General features: G+C 61.1%; 2 protein-coding genes across 4 annotated transcripts in view; one reads left to right on the top strand and one right to left on the bottom strand.

Annotated features, from left to right (window-relative positions):
• The window catches only part of FAM222A (family with sequence similarity 222 member A), a 29,163-nt gene extending 19,776 nt beyond the window's left edge, over positions 1–9,387 (top strand). For all 3 annotated transcript variants that reach the window (XM_032127978.1, XM_032127979.1, XM_032127977.1), the window contains exon 3: positions 6,770–9,387. In XM_032127978.1, the coding sequence (XP_031983869.1) occupies positions 6,770–7,977 (1,208 nt within the window). In that variant the 3' untranslated portion in view covers positions 7,978–9,387. The remainder of the gene's footprint in view (positions 1–6,769) is intronic.
• A 4,545-nt stretch (positions 9,388–13,932) lies between these two features.
• TRPV4 (transient receptor potential cation channel subfamily V member 4) lies at positions 13,933–22,448 on the bottom strand. Its single transcript, XM_032128327.1, has 16 exons — positions 22,390–22,448; positions 19,578–20,025; positions 18,497–18,669; positions 18,183–18,335; positions 17,911–18,051; positions 17,523–17,821; positions 16,903–17,082; positions 16,660–16,818; positions 16,454–16,546; positions 16,217–16,290; positions 15,966–16,131; positions 15,711–15,777; positions 15,177–15,490; positions 14,918–15,045; positions 14,600–14,721; positions 13,933–14,464 (listed from the first exon to the last, which is right to left on the bottom strand). Exons 2-16 carry the CDS (start codon positions 19,940–19,942, stop codon positions 14,322–14,324), a joined length of 2,577 nt encoding a protein of 858 aa, XP_031984218.1. The 5' UTR covers positions 19,943–20,025; positions 22,390–22,448; the 3' UTR covers positions 13,933–14,321.
• Between the last annotated feature and the right edge of the window lie 425 nt (positions 22,449–22,873).

The raw sequence follows: 22,873 nt of genomic DNA, 5'->3' as shown, positions 1-22,873 counted from the left end.
AAAACACTTTTCCATCGGTCACATGTGGGGATGGAGGCTGAGGTGGAGCTGCTCAGTGCCCATCTGCCACCAGGTCAGAGCCCTGGATTTGGGGTGGGCTTGGCTGGTAATGGTGCAGCGCACGAGGGGGTTTGGTTTGTGTCCGAACTTCCCAGGATTGTGGTGGTCCATTGGCCACAGAGCAGGTTCCTGGGCACTGGCAGACCCCAGGATGGGGCACCTTGTATTGGGGGTGTCCACCTGGCTCCCCTCGGCAGGTACAAAGCCCGTGGCTTGAATTAATTCAAATATTAATTAGCTGTGGATGAGTGAGCAGAGGGGCCGGCGGCAGCTGGGATGAGCTGCAGGACCAACAGAGGTGGTGGGGTCCCCTCCTGGTCCCGGGGTCCCTTGGAGGCTCCGTGGTGAAATGGCATCAGGGTGGCATCAGGGCTGTGTCGGGTGACTGAAGGGTGGCCCTGGGACAGCACTGGGATGGCACTGGGGTGGTGGTTGTGTTGGGGTGGCCTCAGGGCTCTGTTGGCTTCAGATGGGTGGCACTGGAATGGCTTTGGGGTGGCAGTTGTTTTGGGGTGGCCTCAGGGCAGTGTTGGGTGGCATACGGGTGGCACTAGGGCGGTACTGTGGCAGCATCATGATGGTGGCTGGGGTGGCACCGAGTATCATACGGGCGGCATGAGGGTGGCAGCGTTAGAGTGGCACTGGAGGAGCATCAGGACAGCATTGGGATGGCACTGGGCTGACACAGGGAACAGGATGAGCCTGGCATTGAGGTGGCACCAGGGCATCCTCGCGCCCCGGCTGCGGTGGCACGGTGGCCAGCGTGGCACGGAGCACGGTGCCGGCGCCGCGCTAATACCTCGTGGAGGAGACAAATGGGAAGTGACACGTGTGTGTGTAGACGGGTATTTGTGGTGACGCTTTGACTGCAGATAATAAAGTGCTCGCCCCGAGGTGATCCAATTCAGCAGCCGCCTCGGCAGAGCCGCGCGCGACGAGGGGGAGAAGAAAGGGGAGGAAGAAAGGCCCGTCTGAAATGACATGTCAGCCTAAAAAGGGAACGTGTTAACGGATGAATATCTGGGGACGGCGAGCCCGGCGCTTCCCTTTGTGCTTTGTCATGAATTTTGTTGTCTTTGCAGATTCCGGCGCTGCCGCGCGGGGTTTGCCACCTACGGTTATTCAGATGGTTTTCTCCCGCTATTATTGCTGTGGTTGGTTTAATTTAAGCCCCCGGAGCCGGGGCGTGTTTGTCTCGGCTCCTGGCACCGGGGCTGGGGGGTCCCGCAATGGGGGCTCTGCCGTGGGGACGCAGCGATTTTGGGGACAGCGCAGGGTGCTGGTCACGGGTGGCGCGGTCCCTTCGGTCGGGGGGGAGGGGACAGGGACCCCCACGGCATCCACGGCGGCGCGGTGGCCTCTGCGCCACCCATCCTGGGGACACTGTCACCATAGAAACCGCCGCTGGTGCGGGATGGGAGGGCCGGAGGATGTGGCAGCCACCCAACCCGCCCGGAGCGGGGGGCACAGTGCCCGCAGCCCCCCTGCCCGGCAGCACCCAAAAACCACTCGTGGCTGCTCTCCCCAGGCTGGGGGGCTGCACACCCCCCCCCCCATGCCCACCCGTTGGTCACCCTGGTCTGGGCAGGGCAGCATCCCTGTGCCACCCCCAGGTCCAGCTGGGACCCCCTGGAGTTTGCCCTGCCCTCATTCGGGGGTCACTGGCTCTGTCTCCCACCCTGACTGTGCCAGGCTCTGCCCTCCAGGGCAGCCAGATCCTGCCAGGCAGCTTTGCTACCTGGGGCACAGACCCAAAACTTGAAGGACTGCCTTGATTTGCTAAATGTAGCAGCTTTTGTTTGTTTTCTTCCAAGTGTTTTCCAAATATTGAGGTTTCTTCCAAGTGTTTTGCAAATATTTAGGGTTTAGCTCTTACAAAATCTGTTCCCAGTGTGGCAGGCAGAGAAAAAGGGGATTTTTGATGCTTTTTGAAGCTTCGAAGGCATTTGGATCGCCTCACTGCAAGGGGAACGGGGATCCTGGTCCCAAAGCTGAGGACGAGCTCTCAGCTCTCGTGGAATTTAATTCATTTGAAGGCTGCAGCACTATTATTTTTTAATAAGAGCCATTGGCACGGCTGCTCAGGTCCCCAGTGGGCTCCTCCGCCCGGCATCGCTCCCCTTCCCACCCCTCCTGCCCCTGTGCCAATTAAAAATCCTGCCTAATTGCTGCCCTTCTGCCCCACCAGCTCAGAGAGGCCGGGCAGGAACAAACCAGGAGCTCAGGGCTGGAAATGTCAGTGCTTTTCTGGAAAAGGGGCAGCAGGGCAGGACAGGGATGGAGGATGAGGATGAGGAGGGAGGGTGGGGTTGGGTAGGATGCTCAGGGCTCCAGGAAAATGCCCCTTCCCAGGGTGAATGTGGCGATGGGACAACGTGAAGACAAAGCTGGGGCAGACGCTTTCCTTGAGCTGCTTTTTTGGGGACGAGCCCTCCATTGCAGCTTTTTTTCACATCTGAAAAAAGGGGTGAAAAGCTTTTTCCTGTGGGACCACGGGAAGGCGAGGCTGGGAAGCTTCCAGCCACACGTCGCCTTCGGCAGCTTTATAAAGATTCCCTGCCGAGATTACTTCTTTCATTTATTGCAAAATATTGTAGCGCCTTCGATGTGTAAAAATAAGGATTGTCCCATCTTATCTCGCAAGGAATGGGGGGCAGGGAGGGAGCAGCACGTGTCTCTCGTGCTGCTGTTAACCACCGAGGTGCCGTGTCCTGCCACATTCCCACTCGGCTTCTCCCTGCTGAGCCCGTGCTCAGGGCTGTGGTGCTGCTGGTGCTGATCCCCAAATTGTTCCCTCTTGTGCACCCCAATATCCTGCTCCCTGTCCCCTTCCAGAGCTGGGCAGCTGCCAGGCAGTGCAGTCTCATGGACTGGAAGTTAAAGGCACAAATTGCTGGTGCCTGTGCTGATCCTCCTTCAGCGAAGATGTTGTTCCAGCACCAGCCTGGGGGACACACAGGCAGCTGGGCTGTGGGAGCAGCGTGGAGCTTCCTTCCTGGTGCTGAGTGTCTGTCCTGTCCTTCCTGGTCCTGAGCATCCTTCCCAGTACTGAGCATCCTTCCTGGAAGTGAGGATCCATTCTGTCCTTCCTGGTCCTAAACATTCTTCCTGATCCTGAACATCCTTCCCAGTGTTGAGCATCCTTCCGGGTCCTGGGCATCCTTCCTGGTGCCATTTTGATCCCACAACTGCTTTAACCAAGCAGACCCCCAGTTAACTTCCCTTCCCTTCCCTTCCCTTCCCTTCCCTTCCCTTCCCTTCCCTTCCCTTCCCTTCCCTTCCCTTCCCTTCCCTTCCCTTCCCTTCCCTTCCCTTCCCTTCCCTTCCCTTCCCTTCCCTTCCCTTCCCTTCCCTTCCCTTCCCTTCCCTTCCCTTCCCTTCCCTTCCCTTCCCTTCCCTTCCCTTCCCTTCCCTTCCCTTCCCTTCCCTTCCCTTCCCTTCCCTTCCCTTCCCTTCCCTTCCCTTCCCTTCCCTTCATCTTCCCTTCCCTTCCCTTCATCTTTCCTTTCTTTCCTAGGGCTGTGGCTGCAGCCAGGCATGGTGTGGGGGTCCCCGGGGACACCAGGGATCAGAGGAATGCAGGGGTTGCAAGGAATACTGTAAATGTAGGGGATGTGGGAGATGCAGGGAATGCTGGGTGTGAGGGGGATGTGGGGGATGCAGGTGGGCACGTCTGAGGAGGCTTTTGGGAGGGGTTCCTCCCACCTCTCCAACCCTTCCCACAGCCATCCCTGGTCCCCATCAGACATTTTGCCCTATCCTGCTGCTCCGGGCACAGCAGGGACAGTGCTCCCCGCTCCATAAACCGAGATTTATTCCGGATCACGGCCCCAGCGGGGTCTGGGATTTACATCTGTGTCTGGGACCGGGTTTGGTGGCCAATTTGCTAAAGTAAAAAGTTGTTTAGCTGCAGGCGTAATCTCATAAGCCCGTGCTGCCATTAGCCGGGGTCTCCTCTCTGCCTGGCTTTCCAATAATGCTCCGAGCAGAAGCTCAGAGTAATATAAAAAGCCACCGGATTATTACTGCGGGCGATGCATTTTCCATTTACAGTAATAAAATACTGAAGAAACAAAACAATTTAAAATTCCAATAAAATTCAAACCAAATCTTTGGCTGCTGAGCAGATTCAATTATTTAGCCGTTATTGAGTGCAGGCTGGAAAAATAGAGCCGGTCAGGGAGGGAGAGGGGAGCTGGGGCGTGCCAGATGGATCCCATGGGAATGCCAGTGAGGGAGGGAGCTGGGAGGCAGGGAAACATCTGGGAGAAGAGGCTGGTGGTGGACACTCCTCGCTGGCAGCGGCCGGGCTGGGTTTAGGGATGGCAAGAGCCGTGGTGATGGTGATTGCACCGGCAGCCGAGGGATCCGCCGTGCATCCCCGGCAGGTCAGCTCCGGTGCTCCAAGTCCAGGAGGAGATGGACAGGAGGGGACAAGCAGCGAGCGGCTGTGTCAGGGCCGGCTGCGCCCGCCGGTGCCACCGTGGCTCGGGCGAGTTTGCATCTCGCAGTAATTACAGGCGGCTGGGAAGCGGTAATTACTGCGGAGAGCGGCAGCGCCGCAGCCGCCGGCGTGCCGGCAGCCGCCGGGAGAGCGGCCGCTCTGTAATTTTCCCGGCGGGGGTGCGGTGCGTCACCCTGAGATGTGACAACACGCCGAATTGGTGGCTTGTCACATCCAACCCAGCTGGAGCAAAGAGGCGACAAAGGCTGCTCCGGGCACGCGCCAGGGCTGGTGGGTGGGATGCCCTCGGCCAGGCTCGGATCACCGGGGTTGTTGTCCCACGGCACAGGGACACCCCAAAAGTGTCACCTGCAGCCCCAGCGCTTGGGGATAGGGTTTTGGTGATCCCGGTCAGGGAACCGTGGTGCCCGCGGGTGATGCCACTTCCCTCCCTCCCTCCTGCAACGGCCCCTTGGTTTTTAAATATTTTTCCTCGGAAAGGAGTGTTTCTGTGGAATAGGCTCATTAGGGATTCTGCAAGTGTCACCAGCTAATTAGTGTCATGTTATTTGAGTATTCACGATGCTGCCACCTCCAAGGACAGTGGTGCTGGCATGAAGGGGAATGCAGATGTGTGTGCCGTGCCATTCCATGCCGTGCCATACCATGCCATGCCTCTGGGCAGAGAGGTCCCATTCACAGCCTGCTGTCTTGGGGGCTGCCCATGCCCAGCAGAGCCCACCATGCTCGCTCAGTGTGCCTTCACTACCCCGACAGCTTTGTGGGTGCACCGGAGCTTTCCAGAGGCCGGAGGGTTGGTGCCTGGGAAGTGCTGGTGCCAAACGTCCTCACGTGTCCTGCCTGGAGGGAGCTGCTGGTGCCGTGCCTCCTGTGTCCCGGCAGCTCCATTAAATCCTCCTCAACAGCACTGGTTTTAATTGGCTTAATACACTCGTTAATAAGAATGTCTATTTAAGACACCTGTAAAAAGCCCATAACATCAGCTTAATGGGAGCAATGGCTGGCACAGGCGCTGCGTCCTGCCTGAGCAATTACTGCACCCATGGAGAGCATGGAGAGCATGGAGAGCATGGAAAGCAACCACAGCCTCACTGCTGTGTCCCCCCAGCACCCCTCTGCTGCTGAGAGTGGGGGTGATGGGAGAATCACAGATTCCAGTGCGTCCCTCCCTCTGAATCCTGGTTTTAACCAGCGCCTGGTTCATCCGGGCATGTCACAGCCACAGAAACGTCACTCAGAGTGGGATTGGGACAGGCAGTGCCTTCATAGGGAATGTGGAATGTGCCCAGTGGTGCAGCTGTTCTGTGGTGACTTTGCCACCCAGGACATGGCAGCATCAGGGGTTGGTGGCATCGGGAGCAAAGTGCTCTGGGTACTGAGGGGTTGCACTGCCTGGGAAGGCTCCCCAACCCCCCCCAGTTTTGCCATCTCTCCCTTGCAAAACCTTCCTCTGTGCAGGCACCAGGTCTGGCATTCCTGGTGTTCCGTAGATATCCCTTGGCAGGGTTGGGAATTCGGGAACCAGCTGGGAACCAACCATCATTCCCATGTGCCGACGTGTACGTGCATGTGCCTGTGTGTGTGTGTGTGTGTGGAGATTTTAAACACCTAATTTATTCCATCTATTAGATAGATTTTGTAGATTTAATCATTTTCACAGTTGGTGGCTCATTGGATACTCAAGATAAACTCCAAATGAAAGTATAATGGGAACGACAAATGAGTTTTCACACCAGAATGGCAGAAACTTGCTCAGGAAAGAGTTTGAAAGGAACAAAACTATATACATATATAATATTTTTTTCTGCAGTGGCTTTTGCTGACTCCAGTAGGTTACCACAGTTAATTTCACCAGTTTTGTTCATCTGTAAAATTGCATAAAAGTGACATTTTTGTGCTCATTATAGGAACTGCTGATTTATGGCTGGTAAATGCAATGCTTTTCCATTTTTGGTGAGGTTCTCGTAGCAGCGCAAAGCACCCATGAAATTGCTTGTATAATGTAGTTTAAATCCAATCTCAGAGAAAGATTCCCCCGTTGGGTAAAGTGACATTTCCATTCTCCACACCGAGTTTATTTTAGGCCACTTACAAGTGACTCCCGTCAGCGGGAGGGGACAGCTTGGTGCCGTGACCTGGTTTCTGCCGGGAGCGGGTGGGATCCAGCCGGGGGAGGATGGTGCTGGGGTGCTGGCTCTCCTCATCCTGGCGGTGTTGGATTCACCCCACGCTTTGCTCCCGCAGGCGAGACGGCCCCCATGCATTCCCCGCGCTACCCCAGCCCCGCCGAACTGGACGCCTACGCACAGAAGGTGGCCAACAGCCCGCTGACCATCAAGATCTTCCCCACCAACATCAGGGTCCCCCAGCACAAGCACCTTAACCGGACGGTGAACGGCTACGACACCACGGGGCAGCGGTACAGCCCCTACCCCCTGCACGCCGGCGGCTACCAGGGGCTGCTGGCCATCGTCAAAGCCTCCGGCAAAAGCGTGGTGAAGAACTCGGAGGGGAAGCGGACTAAGCTCTCGCCCGCCCAAGTGGGCGTCGCTCCCTACCCCGCCTCAAGCACTTTAGCTCAAGGTCCCTCCTGCGCCGGGCAGCTGAGCTACCACGGCAGCCAGAAGCAGCTGGAGGGTCCCGTGCCCCCCAATGTGACAGTGGCGGCCTCGGTGCTGCCGCTGGCGGGCAGGAGCCTGGCCCTGCCGCCCTCCAACCTGCCCTCCATCCAGAGCATCATCTACCAGATCAATCAGCAGTGCCAGGCGCAGGGTGCCCAGCCCGGCTGCCCGGCTGTCGTGGCTGCCCACCCCAGCCCGGCCAAGCACGGCGCTTTCGGCCCCGGCTACGGCGGCACCGTCCTGCCCGAGTGCCGCAAGGGCACCGAGCTGGCGCTGGGCTCCAACCCGGCCGCCGCCCTGGGACCCAAGGCAGGCGTCTACCCCGAGGGCATGGACTACCTGGTGTGGCAGCAGAAGCAGCAGCAGCAGCACCTGCGAATGTACAGCGGGGGCAGCGGCGGCGGGGGGGCCCTCAGCAAGTCCCCCGAGACGTGCGCGGGCGCCTCACGGCCCTACGGCCTGGGCAGCGCGGCCGACAAGGTGAGCTCGTCCCCCTTGAACTGCATGCACGGCAACTTTGCGGTGGGCCAGTACTTCGCTCCCCCCTGGAACAGCATCCTGGTGACCCCCAACAGCGACTGTTACAACCCACCGGAGCTGGGGGCTGGGCCCCGCGAGCTGGGGGTGCCCCCGGCCGAGGGGCTGCCCAGCAAGACCCTCTGCAATACCTCCATCCTCAGCAGCAGCCTCCAGTCCCTGGAGTATCTCATCAACGACATCCACCCACCCTGCATCAAGGAGCAGATGCTGGGCAAGGGCTACGAGACCGTGTCTGTGCCAAGGCTCTTGGACCACCAGCACGCCCACATCCGCCTGCCCGTCTACAGATAAGGGACCGATGCTGCTCTTCCCAAACCCAGGGCGAGGACTTTGGCGCGAGCTGCGGGTACCGACCGCGGCAGCGAGGGCGGGGGGACGGGGAGGGGGACACGGGGTCGGCTGCCGAAAGGGCTCCCGGGACACTGGCGTTGCACCGGGGTCCCCAGACTGGACACACCCGCGACCTGCTGGAAGCCGAGGCCGAAGGACTGCTTGTCTATATAGCTCAGAAATCATTTTATCTCCACGAATGTGAACAGGGAATTGCTACGAGTTGCTGCTATCCAGGGAGGGGAGGCTCTGCTGCGCTGGCAGTGCCTGGAGCGGGGCAGAGCCCGGTGTCGTGGCCAGCTGGGACCCTCCATGGTGGGTCCCAGCGCGGTGCGTGGCCGGGAGGCTCCATGGTGGCCAGTGCTGGCCTGGCAGCTGTCCAGGAGGCTCCACAGGGGCTGGTCCTGGCACGGCAGTGGCTGGGAGGCTCCATGGTGGCCAGTGCCAGCCCAGTGGTGGCCGGTCCCAGCCCGGCATGCGGCCGGCGTGTGGCCGCAGGGAGCTGGCGCCTGACCTGTAGCTGAAGTCCGTAACTTGCACTGCTTTGATTAAAGCTAATAACTGGGGACAGTCTGGAGGCTATTTAAGAAAAACACTTGAAAACTTGAACAGATTTTTTTGGTTTTTTAATTTTTTTTTTTTTTTTTTAGTTGACTAGGCTGTACATCTACGTGTTGGCTGCTACAGAGTCTCCTCCCACCCCTCTTCCTCCTCCTCATCCTCCTCTCGCCCGGCCCCACAGTGGCCACTGGCTCCTATTCCCACTCAACCAGGAGGTTTGGGACCCCCTCAGCCCCTCTCTCCTGGGAACCCCCCGGCTCTCACACTTCCAGGCTGTTTTATTTCCCCCCCTTACTGTCAGTTCTACCTTGGTTCTGGGTCGCGGTACCGGGGCGCTCACATACCTCCTTTTTATCTCTTTTTTTTTAAAAAAAAAAAAAACCCAAAACAATTCCAAAATGCTCATTATGGTCCGTTATTCACTCTGTGTAATTCTGTGTTTAATAGATTTGTTCCTTTACAAAAGGCTCCTCACCACGAAATACAAAGTGTTTTGATGTTTAAAGGTAAAAGCAGAATAATATCCCGATGAAACCCAAGGTGATTGTGCTCGGAAAAGAGGTACTGTATCCCTGAAAGCCTGTTCAAGCACTAAGTGCATTTACAAATCTCTGAGAATGTTTTTTTTTTATACTAAAATTGACCATTATATTCTACTGTGAGAAGTGCTGGCTGCACTATATTGTTTTAAAAACGAGAAAAAAAAGAAAAAAAAAAGGAAAAAAAAAACCAACCAAAAAACAACACAAAACCTGCAAGCTGTGTGTCCGGATGGTGTTTTTCCCAAAGTAAAACCAGGATCTCGCTGGATGTGTGCTCTGGAGTCTCTTTGCTTTGCTGTGGCCTCCCCTGGGCTCCCCCCCAGAGTCAGGGACACCCCCCTGCTCCCAGAGATTTTTAGGGCACAGAGGAGCACCTATAAATAACCTGTTAACGATGCTGAGCCATTAATCCGGCCTGGCACCAGCCTCCACCTCACACCCAAGGGGTGGCATATGGGACAAATCCCTGGGATTAGGGCTGCGGCCTCACGTGCACCCATGGGACGTCCGTCCCTCGCGGGGACGGGGCACCGTGTTCCCATCCCTGCTGCCACTCGTCACCCACGGCCAGTTTCCCTCTGGGTTTCCCCAGGGCAGGGGCATTCCTGGTGCCCAGGTGGGATGGGGGCTCCTAAATCCGACCCCTCTGCTCTGCCAGCAGCAGCAGTGAGTCAGTGGCACCGGGATAATGGTACTAAATCCCCAAATAGCTCCGGGCTGTGGATGCATCTCCCTGGCCTCTGTGTGCCATGGTGGGACATACGGTGTGTCCTTATCCCAGTCAGGGAGGGGACTCAGCGGGGCAGGGGCTCAGCTGCCCTCCTTGCATGGCTGAGAGGGTACAGGGATGGGATGGGATGGGAATGGGAATGGGATGGGATGGGATGGGATGGGAATGGGCACGGGATGAGGATGGGGGCAGGATGAGAATGAGGATGGGGATCGGATAAGAGTGGGGATGAGATGGGATAGGGATGGGGACAGGACAGGGAGGAAGATGGGAATGGGATGGGGACAAGGATGTGGATAAGATGGGATGGGATAAGAATAGGGAAGGGGATGAGGATGGGAACAGGGATGAGAACAGGATGGGGATGGGGGTGAGAGTGGGATAGGGATGGGATGGGATGGGATGCGATGCGATGCGATGCGATGCGATGCAATGGGATGCAATGGGATGCAATGGGATGCAATGGGATGCAATGGGGATGGGGACAAGGACAAGGGACGACGATGGGGACACAGCCACGTGCCCGGAGCTGCCCTGTGACCGTGGCTGCGGCCGGGGCTGGCGGCTCCGTTTGTCTGGTTTGCTCCCTCGCCGTATTTACGGCACGCCGGGAGGGGACCGCTCCGTCACCGGCAGCGAGCGGCGTGACAGCCCATCCAGGGAACAAAGAGAAATTGGGACAAAAGGGAATTTTCACAGAGGTTAACGTTACTGATGGGGCGGAGGGGAGGGGGGGGGTGTGCCACTGCCTGCCTGCGCGTTGAAATTAGTCCGTCTGGAGGAAGATCTTTGCTCAGATCTTTGTCATTACAAAGACGCCACATCAAAGGAATGTGAGGCTGGAGCGCGGCGGGGCTGCTGGCGAGTCCCTCTGTGCTGGCCAGCCCCTCCCTGAGGGCCCCCCTGCGCCAAAGGGGGGACTCGACAAAGGCTGGGGTGCACGGAGCTGTGCTGGGGGCTCCAGGAGAAACTTTGCTCCGTCAACGGTGCCCGTGGGAGGAGGATTCATTAGCGCTGCCTCCATCAGACTTCCCAGCTCGCCATAAATCAGGGCGAGCGGCGGCGAGCGACGGCGCGATCCATCTTGCAGGTCTCCAAGTCATTACATTTCATTAGGAGGTGTGCGGGGGTTTTATTATTTAGCAGGTTAATTCTCCCCTCAGATCGCTCCTCGCGAGGAGGATTTCGCTGGGCACGGGGAGGCTTCAGCTGTGGAATGCAAAATAAATGGGTCCCTCCTTGGTGGGTGCCTGCCTCCAGCCAGGGCCTGCTCTGCCAGCTCTGGTGGGTGCAGGCGAGCACGTGGGGACCCAAAATGTGTGCAGACACCGGTGGGAGATCGGGCAGGGACCCCTGAGGTTCATCCCAGCCACCACAATCCATCACCCTCCTATCCCATGGGGTACAGCACCCCATGAGCGCTGTGGGAACGCACCAAGGGAAATGATGCTGCTTCTGGCCTACAGAAATCTTCCTATTCAAATAATATTAATAATAATACCAATAATAATGCGAATTTCCAAGGAAGGTGTGCATGAGGCTGATATTAAACTTAGCGGCCGCCTTTGCTGTTTGGGAGCGAGGAGGAGAGACAGGCAGTATAAATTGCACGGCTGCAAGAGGACTTAAAAAAACCCATCTCTCATTTTGATTGATATTAGCTTCACAAATTAAGCTTTAGATTTATCTAAAAATAAATTTGCTTCCACGCTCCGCATTCTGGATGACAAGTGCTTTTCTCTTCCCTTTGTTGGGTTTGTCATCGCTGGCAGGGCGGCGCGGGGAGGGGCGGGAGGGGGCCGGGGCCGAGCACCCCGTGTTCACCAGCCCCCAGGGTGCTCCCGTCACCACAGCTGAGGGTGAAACACCTCAGGGGTTGGTGGGGCAGGGGGTAAAAGGGCCAAGGTGGCAGAGGCATCCTGTGCCGTGGTGTTCCCGTCCCCACAGAGCCACCTCAGGGTGCGAAGTGATGATGCAGGGACTTGGTGGCAGCTGCCCTTCCCACACCCAAAATCCTTTTAAAGCCCACTCACATGTGGCCTCTTGGCTTTGGGGCACCAAGATTTGCACGGGAGGGGAGAAAATTGGTTTATATCTCATTTTACTGGAAAATCCCATCTCTGGTGCTGCAGTCGGGGGCAGCCACAGTGCTGAGCCTGACACCAGCACATTGGGTGACTGAGTTCTGTTCCAGGGCTCCCCGGCCAGGACTGGCCACTGTGGACCTGTGGATCTGTGGCCACCCAGCCAGGTGAAAGCCAAGTTTACTGTGTTCACCCAAGAACCAGCCTAGAAGCAGAGCAGCTCAGCTCCTCATTCGATTATGAAGCAGGAGCCGCCACCTCCGCCTCTCCCAGGGAGTGATAATGAAACATATTCATCCCTCACCCTGGGGAAATACTTAAACCACAATATGAGAGATGTATGTAAATCACATTTAAACGGAGATGGTGCCGTTAATGCTGACGGCGACTCATCAAGTTGGAAGATTAAGTGTCCCCTCTGCTGCTAAAGCATTTGCTGAGAGAGCTGGGCTGTCCCCAGGGCCCTGGCCAGGGTCTCTGTCAGTGTCACCGTGTCACCATGCCACTGGTGCCCACCCAAAGCGCTCCTTCACACTTGCACAACATCCAGTTGTTAACGGAACGCTCACCACTGCAGCTGGCTGTGAGGATGAGGAGGAAAGGAGTTACAGAGATGGATGGGATGGGGTGAGGATGGGAATGGGACAGGGATCCATGGGAATGGGCTAGGGACGGGAAGGGATGGGATGCGGAGTACTGGTTTGCTCCCGGAGCCACCCCTGCGCTCGGGGTGCGGGGTCCGGCCGGTCCCGCACGGCGCGGTGTGTGCTGCCCTCCAGTGGGGCGGCCTCGCACTGCGGCCGCGCACCGCATCCCTGTACCGCACCTGAGCATCGTAACCGGGAACCGCACCTGGGCCGCACATCCCTGTACCGCCCCTGAGCATCGTAACCGGGAACCGCACCTGGGCCGCACATCCCTGTACCGCCCCTGAGCATCGTAACCGGGAACCGCACCTGGGCCTCACATCCCTGTACCGCCCCTGAGCATCGTAACCGGGAACCGCACCTGGGCCGCACATCCCTGTACCGCCCCTGAGCATCGTAACCGGGAACCGCACCTGGGCCGCACATCCCTGTACCGCCCCTGAGCATCGTAACCGGGAACCGCACCTGGGCCGCACATCCCTGTACCGCCCCTGAGCATCGTAACCGGGAACCGCACCTGGGCCACACATCCCTGTACCGCACCTGAGCATCGTAACCGGGAACCGCACCTGGGCCGCACATCCCTGTACCGCACCTGAGCATCGTAACCGGGAACCTCACCTGGGCCGCACATCCCTGTACCGCACCTGAGCATCGTAACCGGGAACCGCACCTGGGCCTCACATCCCTGTACCGCCCCTGAGCATCGTAACCGGGAACCGCACCTGGGCCTCACATCCCTGTACCGCACCTGAGCATCGTAACCGGGAACCGCACCTGGGCCGCACATCCCTGTACCGCCCCTGAGCATCGTAACCGGGAACCGCACCTGGGCCGCACATCCCTGTACCGCACCTGAGCATCGTAACCGGGAACCGCACCTGGGCCGCACATCCCTGTACCGCCCCTGAGCATCGTAACCGGGAACCGCACCTGGGCCGCACATCCCTGTACCGCACCTGAGCATCGTAACCGGGAACCGCACCTGGGCCGCACATCCCTGTACCGCCCCTGAGCATCGTAACCGGGAACCGCACCTGGGCCTCACATCCCTGTACCGCACCTGTGCCTCCCATCCCTGTACCGCACCTGCACATCGCATCCCTGTACCGCACCTGTGCCTCACATCCCTGTACCGCACCTGCACATCCTCACATCCCTGTTCCACACCTGTACACCACGGCCATGCACCACTCAGCTCAGCCTGATGGGTGACCTTGCCCAAAGGCACGGCATGGCTTGGCATGGCACGGCACAGCCAGGAAGCAGTCAGCTCCTCCATCCCTCCCCGAGCCCCGCCGGCAGCGTGGCTCTCCCATCCGGAATCACTCAGTGCCGGGAGGAGGCGGCGGTGGCGGGTCAGTCTTTATTACTAAATAAATAGTCGTATAAATCTTGTGCAAAACTCTGTGGCAAAACCATCGGCCTTGGTGGGCGGCGGGGGCCGTGCTCCCCACCCCGGGCCCGGGCCGAGGCTCCTGGCACGGCACAGCCACGGCCCCGGCACAGCAAAGCGAAGCGGTGGCACTGGAGCTCGCCAGTGAGAGCCGAGACCACCGGCCCCGCCGGGGCAGGGCCAGGCCCCCCCACCCGGGCTGGACACCCGCCGGGACAGCGGCTGCCGGAGGGACAGAGGCTGCACGAATCCCTGAGGAGCAGACAAGCACCATCCAGCTCGGTCGCGATTCTGGAGCCGCTCCGGGGGCCCGGGCAGAGTCCATCAGCTGCCGGTGCTGCCGGGCTAGAGCGGGGAGCTTGGGGCATGGCCGTGCCGCCGCTCCCGCGGCTCCGCTGTGCCCACGGTCCCCAGGGGCACCACCACCTCCTCCGGCGGGCAGCTCTTGTTCAGCTCCACCACGCGGGGCACCACCGTCGACCACCGATCTGTAGAGAGGGTGGGAGGCTGGCAGAGCCGGGAGCCTGTGGCTGCTGCCTTGGCCTCCAGATCTGCTCCCGGGGCTCATCAGAGGCTGCAAGCATCATCCTGAGGATGCTCCCTGCCTGCAGCACGGCGCTCACCTCTTCGCAGGCGGCCCATGGTGTGGGAGAAGCCATAGTACTGGTACGTGTCGCTCTTGCCCGGGTCCTCACTGATGATGCCCAGATTCTGGTTCCAGTGGGACCAGTTCACCTCGTCCACCCTGTGGGGAAGGTCAGACCCGCAGGGGCTGCCTGGGAGCCAGGATGGGAGTTCTGGCACCCACCAGCAATGCCAGCTGCCTCCACATCAGTACAAAGCACCCAGCAAACGAGTGTGTGGTGCCAACTCCCCAAAATGCTGCTGGCTGTGGCGGGAGAGGCTCAGCTGCTCCCCAGCCCGAGGGCGCCCACCTTTACCTGAAGCACCAGCGGCGGTCAGGGGTTCCGTCCGTGCCCTTCCCCACAGTGACCATCTCCCCCGAGCGGAAGGCTTTCCGCAGGAACACTGGGAAGGAGCGCTCGATGTCCAGGATGGTGGTGGCCCACTGCCAGGGACACCAGGGACTGCTTGAGCATGGAGGTACCTGGCCCACGGAGCTTGGGAGGCCTCGATGCTGCAGCGCCCCAGGCACAGGATGCCCCTGGGGCCCCTGTCCCGCAGCCCCCAGGGTGGTACCTGCAGCTTCCAGATGTGCTTGCTCTCCTTGGAGACTTGGCCCACGGTCTCCCCCATGAGGGCGATGAGCATGTTGAGGAGGAGCACGAAGGTGAGGATGATGTAGGTGACGAGGAGGATGATGAAGACGCCGGGGTACTTGGCGCTCTCGAGCATCTCCAGGTCGCCCATGCCAATGGTGAGCTTGAAGAGGTCGAGCAGGAAGGTGCTGAAGGTCTGGCTGTCCCGGCAGGACGGGTAGGTGGGCACCGTGCAGTTGGATTTCTCGCTGCAGGACTCGCTGCTGGGACACGGGTTGAGGAGGGATACCAGGGCTGAGGGAGAAGGGACAGGGACAGCGAGTCCGCAGGGGCAACGGCAAGGACGGGATCCACAGTGGGTCCCAATGTGGCTCTGTTCTGGATGAGACCCTCTCCACTCCTGGAGGAGGCAATGGCTGTGCCCGTGGGCAGGTGGGATGGAGCCGGGGGTCTGCAGCCCCCTGCCCAACCATGCTGAGCCACAGGGCTTGTCCTTCCCCCAGCCAGGTGTTACCTGAGGCGTAGCCAATCATGAAGAGCAGGTAGACCAGGAGGAAGCGGAACAGGTCTTTGAAGAGGATCTGAAAGTGATGGAGAGCAGGGTGAGGTGTGCTGGACCATGGCATCATCACCAAGCTGTGCCACCAGCACGGCCGGGCTGGGAGCAGGGCAGTGGAACCCTTCATAAAGCCTGGAGGAACCTCTTTAGGCTACACTTCCACAGGAGGATCACCCCTGGAGAAGGACAAGACCCATGACCCCACCAGACCTTCTGGATCATGATGCTGTAGGTCCCCGTCAGCTTGAGCCCGCGGGTGAAGTACAGGGCGTTCATCCAGCCCAGGACCAGCGCAAAGACCATGACGGCCAGGTAGGCCTCGATGCCACCCAGGTACAGCCCCGCCGTGACAATCACCAGCACCGAGTAGATGAAGCTGGAGGAGAGTTGGGGTCAGACTCTGCACCCACAAGCCTGGGGGGTGCAGTGGCTTGTGGTGGCCCCGGGGCTTCCCCACGTACTAGAGCAGCTGGAAGGAGCCATCTATGAAGAAGGAGTTCACACCCGGGCACTTCTTCATGAACAGGTCTTTGATCTGTGGGAGAGAGGCAGAGGTTGGAGGGTCTGGGGTGGCAGGGTCCCCGTGTCTGGGGCCACTGTGGAAGTAGTGGATGCCTCAGGACACAGGGACTGTCACCCCTGGGGACCCCAAGGGTTCAGTGGTCCCACGGGAGGACCCCCTGCCTTGCCACACTGACGTTTGTGCAGAAGAAGAGGATTCCAGTGAGGAGGGTGATGATCTCCCCGGCCAGGCGCAGGTAGTCGGCGGTGCTGGTGTAGGGGTAGGGCGGCTGTGGGGAAAGGGCAGAGCTGAGCTGCTCCCCCATCCCCTGGGACAGAGACCAGGCAGACCCCGCTGCGAGGCAGCACTGGCCCGTGGGGCTGGGCCAGCGTGGGGACTCACGGGGCCTTCCATGGGGCGGTAGTAGGCGACGAGGGTGAAGATGACCATGGCGCTGAGGTAGGACACCACGCTGATGTAGAAGGAGACGGCCCCAAACTTGCGCCACTTGTCCCGCAGCAGCTCGTTGATGGGCTCCACGGCCAGCATCTCGTGGCGGTTCTGGTGGGACATGGGTGCTGACAGAGGGCACAGGGCCAGCCCGTCCCCTCCAGACCCCTCCCAGTCCCCCCAGCCCCTGCACACCTCGATCTTGCTGTTGTAGACGAGAATCTCCAGCACGGACACCTCCTCCCCACAAGTGTCCAGAGAGGAGAGGTCGTAGAGGGAGGAGTAGACGGGGCCGTACGCCCAGTCCTTGAATTTCCGGGAGAGGTGCCGGACATCCTCATCCGTGATCTCCCGCCGGATGATGTGCTGGAAAATCTGCCGGATGGATGGAGGACTGCTACCCCCAGACCTGGCCCCACCTGCTTGGGGCATCCTGCCCTTCTCCCACCCCACCCCGGGTGCATCCCTCAACCCACCCCAGTGGGCTCAGGATGCTCCCAGGTGCTCCTGGGGTGGTGCAAAGACACTGTCGCAGCCCCCAGGATGCTGCAGTTCTGCATTTTTGATGACCCTCCTGCCCACCCCACCAGAGGCCGAGGGCAGGTCAGGGGAGAGGATGGGCTGTGCGAGGGTCTGGAGTTAGTTAGGAAAGGGCCAGAATACAAAGGGGCTTTAATTAGCCGGGTTAATAGGCTGCACATCCAGGTTTCCACCAGCATCTGCAGAGAGAAGCCGTGCAGGGACACGCACTGAGCGCGACAGGACTCAGCGGGGATGGCAGGGAGCCATCCCCCAATACAGGGGGGTCACTGTACCCCGATCTTGCCGGTCTTGGCTGCCATCATGAGCGGCGAGAGGCCGTCGTTGTTGAGCAGGGCCTCCAGGTTGGTGTCGGGGAAGAGCTTGGCGCACTTGACGAGGAGCAGGTCGTACATCTTGGTGACAAACTTGGTGTTCTCGCGGGTGTTGTCGGCGATGGCCACCAGGGCGTGCAGCACGGTGTTGCCGCGGGAGTCCTGGCGCCGCAGGTCCGCCTGCTTGTGCCCGTTCTCCGTCAGGTAGTGCACGATGTGCGGCTGGTTGGTGCAGGCGGCCAGCGAGAGGGGCAGCTCACCTGCGGGGACATCACCGGCGCTCCTGTCACCCCTTCCCCGCTGCGGGGGCACCTTGGGGTGCAGCCACCCGGGCTCCTTCCCTGCTCACCGAAGTAGAAGTAGCCGCCCTCGCTCTTGGGCTGGAAGAAGCGGCCGCGGGCCTGGGCATGGACGTCTGCTCCTTTCTCCACCAGCAGCTCCACGTAGTGCTTGCAGCGGCGCTCGATGGCGATGTGCAGGGCTGTCTGGCCTGTGACACCACCGCCCGTCAGCCACAGCCTTGCCCCGCGACATCCCCCGAGTCCCAGCCTTCCCAGCTCCCCGAATCATCCCAGTGTTCCCCATGGCCAGGCGGGGCCAGCGGTGGCCCACGCCCCCCACCTCGGTAGTAGACATCCCTGAAGGGCGAGTTGATGAACTCCCGCATGTTTCCCGTCTTCTCGGCGATGTCCAGGAGGATGGGGATGGTGTCGTTCTTGCCCCCGCTCAGGTTCAGCAGGGCCTTGGGCAGGCAGGTCTTTCCCGTGGAGGGCTCTGCGAGTGGAAGGTGCTGAGGTGGGGCCAGGGTAAGCCCCCTCAGACCCCTGGCTTCCCATGCCAGAGCTGTGCATCCCCACTCCCGCAGGAACACCGGGATCACCAGTGGTCACGGCGCAGCCCTGGCACCAGGGCAAGGAACACACCCAGGTCCTCACCTCGGAACTCCTCGTCCGTGAGGCGCTTCTTGTGGGTGAGCAGGAAGGACAGGAGCCCATCCAGCCCGGCCGGGGACCCCCGGGAGACGATGTCGAAGAGGATGGGTCTGTTGAAGACCTTGAGGACGGGGGGCGGGTCGGGAGCCGGTCCCTTTGGGGCCGGCGGCTGCTTCCTGCGGGAGAAACGCCAGCGCTGGGAACCGGAGCCGCTGCCTCGGTTTCCCACCTCTGCAATGAGCTTGAGGGTGCTCAGCCACTGGGGACAGGCACGTGGGGACACTTCCCGACTGGGGTCACCTGTGAGGCCGGGGCAGCCTCCCCACCCACAGCAGCCCAGTGCTCCCAGTGCCTCGCCAGCTCCACCCAGGTACCGCAGCGCTTTGGGCCCCCAGCTGTGCCCCTCGGACTTGGTCACGCTCCGGCACCACGGGTGAAGCCGGACCGGTCGGAGCAGTCGGCAGCAGGGGGACGGACCGGGGACAACCGGTGCGCTCCGGGCACCGGGAATGGGGGCAGGACGGAGGGCGGCTGCCCCAGCCAGGGACTTCCAGTCTGAGGGCTCATGGGGCATCCTGGCCCCCTCCACCCACCTCCACGAGGGAACATCCCGCTCTCCTGAGCCGGTTGCACCCCTGGGTGGGGACCTGGCGGGGGGCCACGGTGGCCGCCCCAGGTGCCCGGCACAGAGGGGCATTGTGCGTCCGGCCGCGGGCTGCCCTCCCCGGCTCCGGTTTCCTGGCGGGGGCAGGGCGGAGGCCTCCTGAAAAGCCCTTTCATGCCGCAGCCAGACGGCCGCACCGGCCAGGGGAGCGGCCGGGCGCACAGAGCCTCTTTCATGGCTCCCGTAAGGGGGAAGGGGAGCGCGCTCCCGGCCCCGCGGCACCGGGGGCTGCGGACCCCCACCACGGCATGGCACAGCCCAGCGCTGCCACTGGCACTCACCGGGAGCTGCTCCCTGTGCGCGACACCTCTGCCCACAGCACCCCGTAGTGCCACTCGAAGGGCTGCCCACGTCCCCAGCTGCTGAACATCCCTCTCCCCACCCCCCGCCGCACCGGGGCCGCGGGGGTCCCGTACTCACTCCCCGACCCTCCTGCGCCAGCGCTTGTTCTCGCTGGGGTGGTGTCGGTAGGTGCCGTAGTCGAAGAGGGAGTCCATGGGGGCTTTCTTGGGCGCGGGGACCACGGGGGACTCGTAGATGGTGGCCTCCAGCAGCTCCATGGGCTTCGGGGCGCCTTTCCGAAAGGCCCCGTGGAATTTCATGCGGAGGTTTTGCTTTCCATCCCCAGCTCCGGGGGGACCCCGGGCTGCCTCGGCGGGGCTCGGGATGTCCTCGCTCTCGAACAGGTTGGCCAGAGAGGAGAGCGGGAAGGAGTCGTTCTGGAGGGTGCCGTCCTCCCCTGCGCCCTCCCCGGCTTCGCGCGGGGCGTCTTCGGTGTCTGCCATGGTCCCTGCACGGAGAACGGACGGGCACGACTGGCCTGCCTGGGTGGCTGTGACCCCCGGCTCCTTCCACGAGACCAAGAGACCTGGCAGAGGAAAACTCAGTGTCACCCGCAAAAGACCCTCCCCATCCTCTCCCCGGGGCACCGAGCCCCGCGGCGGGACAGGTCCCACACCGACCCTGGCAGCGGTCGGGGCCGGCGGGATCCCCTGTAGCTCCGAGTCTCCCGGTCGGCCCTGCCTTGTCCCGGCTCTCTCGGCACCCACCTACCCGCTGCGGGGACCCCTCACGTCTGCGGGGGCCCCTCCGGCTGCGGCGCTGCCGTGCTGGGCGAGGGCGAGCCCGGCCTCGCTGCGGTCAGCCCGGGGTGCAGCCCAGGACAGGGCACAGAGCAGACCCTGTGCACTCCGATCAGCCGCCCAAGGAAAGAAAACATTCCTTGGGATACTCCCCACATCCAAGGAAGCGTCCAGGGAAGCGCGCCCAGAGGCAGCAGGAGCTGCCACCGCAGCAGGGCTGGGAGCGGGGCCAGGGCTGTTCCTGATGCTCCACAACCCAGGGGGGGTCGGTGGGACCCGGATCTGGGCACCGGGAGGGGACGGGTGCGGCGCGGGGGGGCAGGAGCAGCGGCTGGGACAAGAAATTACGGGTTTAGGTTGCCGGGAGGGACGTGGAGATGAACGAGAGACGTGCTATCAGTGCGGCCAGCAGAGACTGTACTCTGTCGGCGTGTCCTGCCCACCACGCCGCTCCGGACATGGACAGGTGACTGATCCCGGGCACTCCCCCAGCCCCGTTTTCCACGAAAACCCTCCGGCGAAACCCAGCAGCGTTAGGGCTCAGCGCAGCTCCCCCCTGCAGGGAGCTCAGCCCTCCCGGGACAGAAAAAGCAGCAGAAAACCTGTCATTTTGTGCTGGGCTGCAGCTCTGTGCGACAAGCCACAATGGCAGGCTGGGCCCTGTCGGGAGGGCAGCCCAGCCGGGGAAAGGGCTCGAAAGAGGCAGCCAGGTCCTGGCAGCCACGCGGTGCTCCTGTGGGCACGGGGGGTGAGGGTGGCAAACAGCCCCGAAACCCTGCAGCGACAGGGAGGGGGTTCAGGCAGCGGCCCCTTCTCCCTGCTGCCCTGGGGGATGCTCAGCGGGGCTGGTGCAGCCTTGGAGGGCACCAAGTGGGGATGGTGCAGCCGTGGGGTACACTCAGTGGGGACAGCGCGACCCTGGGGGACAGTACAGCCCTGGGGGACACACAGCAGGGATGGTGCAGCCTCAGGGGATGCCCAGAAAGGACAGTGCAGCCCTGGGGGACACAGAGCTGACAGTTTCTCCTCTTTGCTGACTTTCTTGCCATCTCCATCTCTGCAAGAAATTCCACAAGCACCTGCCAAAGCCCACAGGTCCCACATCCTGACCCCGTGCAAACAGGGGCCCTCCCATGGCCGGTTTGACCTTGGACAACGGAGAAGAGGGAATTGCCCAAGCAGACGGATGCTGCGGGCTGGGAATGGGAATGGAGCACCTGACCTGTCCAAATTGTGCTGGGACCTAGGAAAGTGCGGCTTTAGGGAAAACCCGGACACTGCACGGGCTGTCACACACCTGCTGTCACTGGCTGTGGCTGGAGCTTGTGTGGGAAGTGAGGGACTCAGGGCTGGTGCCGTCAGCCCGGGCGCTGCCAGGAAAGGTGCTGTCACAGGGGTTTGATTTGGCCCGTTAGTTATTTGCGTTTGGATTTTTCAGACTTCTTCACCTCATGGAATAACTGAGTCAAGGCACAGCTCTCGCATCCAACACAAACCCCACCTGTGCTCCCACCTCTTCCCAGCTTCCCACCAAGGTACCTCCCAGTTGGACCAGTGTCCCCAGTCAGTCCCCGCTCCAGCCCATCATGGGAGTACAGACGCTGTCACCGACACCGGGATGTGCGGGGACATCTATGGGCGAGCAGCAGGGAGGGTGTCCCATGACATTAAAGGGTGATCTGGCGGGAGTGAATCACTGAAACCACAGCGGGTTCTCGTCGGAAATGCTCATCTGGAGTGATGCAGCTGCTTCCCCAAATCATCCTCACCGCTGAGGCCGTGCTCATCTCGGGAAGAGCCAGGAGCTCGGTGTGGGCAGCACAGGGGGTTCAGAGCTGGTGGGAGCCCCTCCTATCAAAGATCCCCCTGGGAACCCACCTGGCATCTCAATCTCAGAGTCTGAGTCCCTAAACTGTCCGGACAGCTCAGGACCCATAAGGGTGCACCTGGCCCTGCCCAGCTCAGCCCTCGGCCCCGGCCTCACCTGGGGTCTCCATCCTGCCCAGGTCCCCGTGTGCTGCCCGGCGAGCTCCATCCTGCCCCAGTTTCCACGTCCCCCACCGGAGGCTCCATCCAGCCCCGGTCCCCGCGTCCCGGCCCGTCCCACTCCCGGTCGTGCCCCCCCGTTGCCCGCTGCCCCGGCTCCGTACCGCGAAAGGTCCCGTGGAAAGTCCCGTAGGCTCCGGCGCCGCCGAGTCGCCCGGGGCCGGTCCCCAGAGCGGCCCCTCCCCGCCCCGGCCCCGGCTCCAGCACGGAGGCGGCACCGGGACCCGCCCCCGGGATCGGCCCCCGCCCGGCCCCCCCGCCCCCGCGGCCCCCGGGCAATCCCCCGGGAACACCCGCTACAAAACAGCCCACCAGGAACAGCCCCAAAATACCCTCCAAAAAATAAACCCCCAGCAACAACGTCTCTGACAGAGCCCTCCCAAGGAACAGCTCTGAAAACCCTCCCAAAAACCAGCCCCCCCAGGACACAGCTCCAAAACAGCCTCCCAGGAACAGCTCCAAAACACCCTCCTCGAAAGCCTCCTGAAAACAGCTCCCTTAGGAAAAAACCCCAAATCTCCCTACTGAAAACAGCCCTGCCAGAAACAGCCCTAAAACACCTTCCCTAAAACAGTCTCCCCAAACACC

The sequence above is a fragment of the Corvus moneduloides genome, chromosome 18, assembly GCF_009650955.1.
Source record: "Corvus moneduloides isolate bCorMon1 chromosome 18, bCorMon1.pri, whole genome shotgun sequence".
In the NCBI taxonomy this organism is placed as follows: Eukaryota; Metazoa; Chordata; class Aves; order Passeriformes; family Corvidae; genus Corvus; species Corvus moneduloides.
Note: the sequence above shows the minus strand (reverse complement) of the source record. Positions and strands in the feature narration are given on the sequence as shown.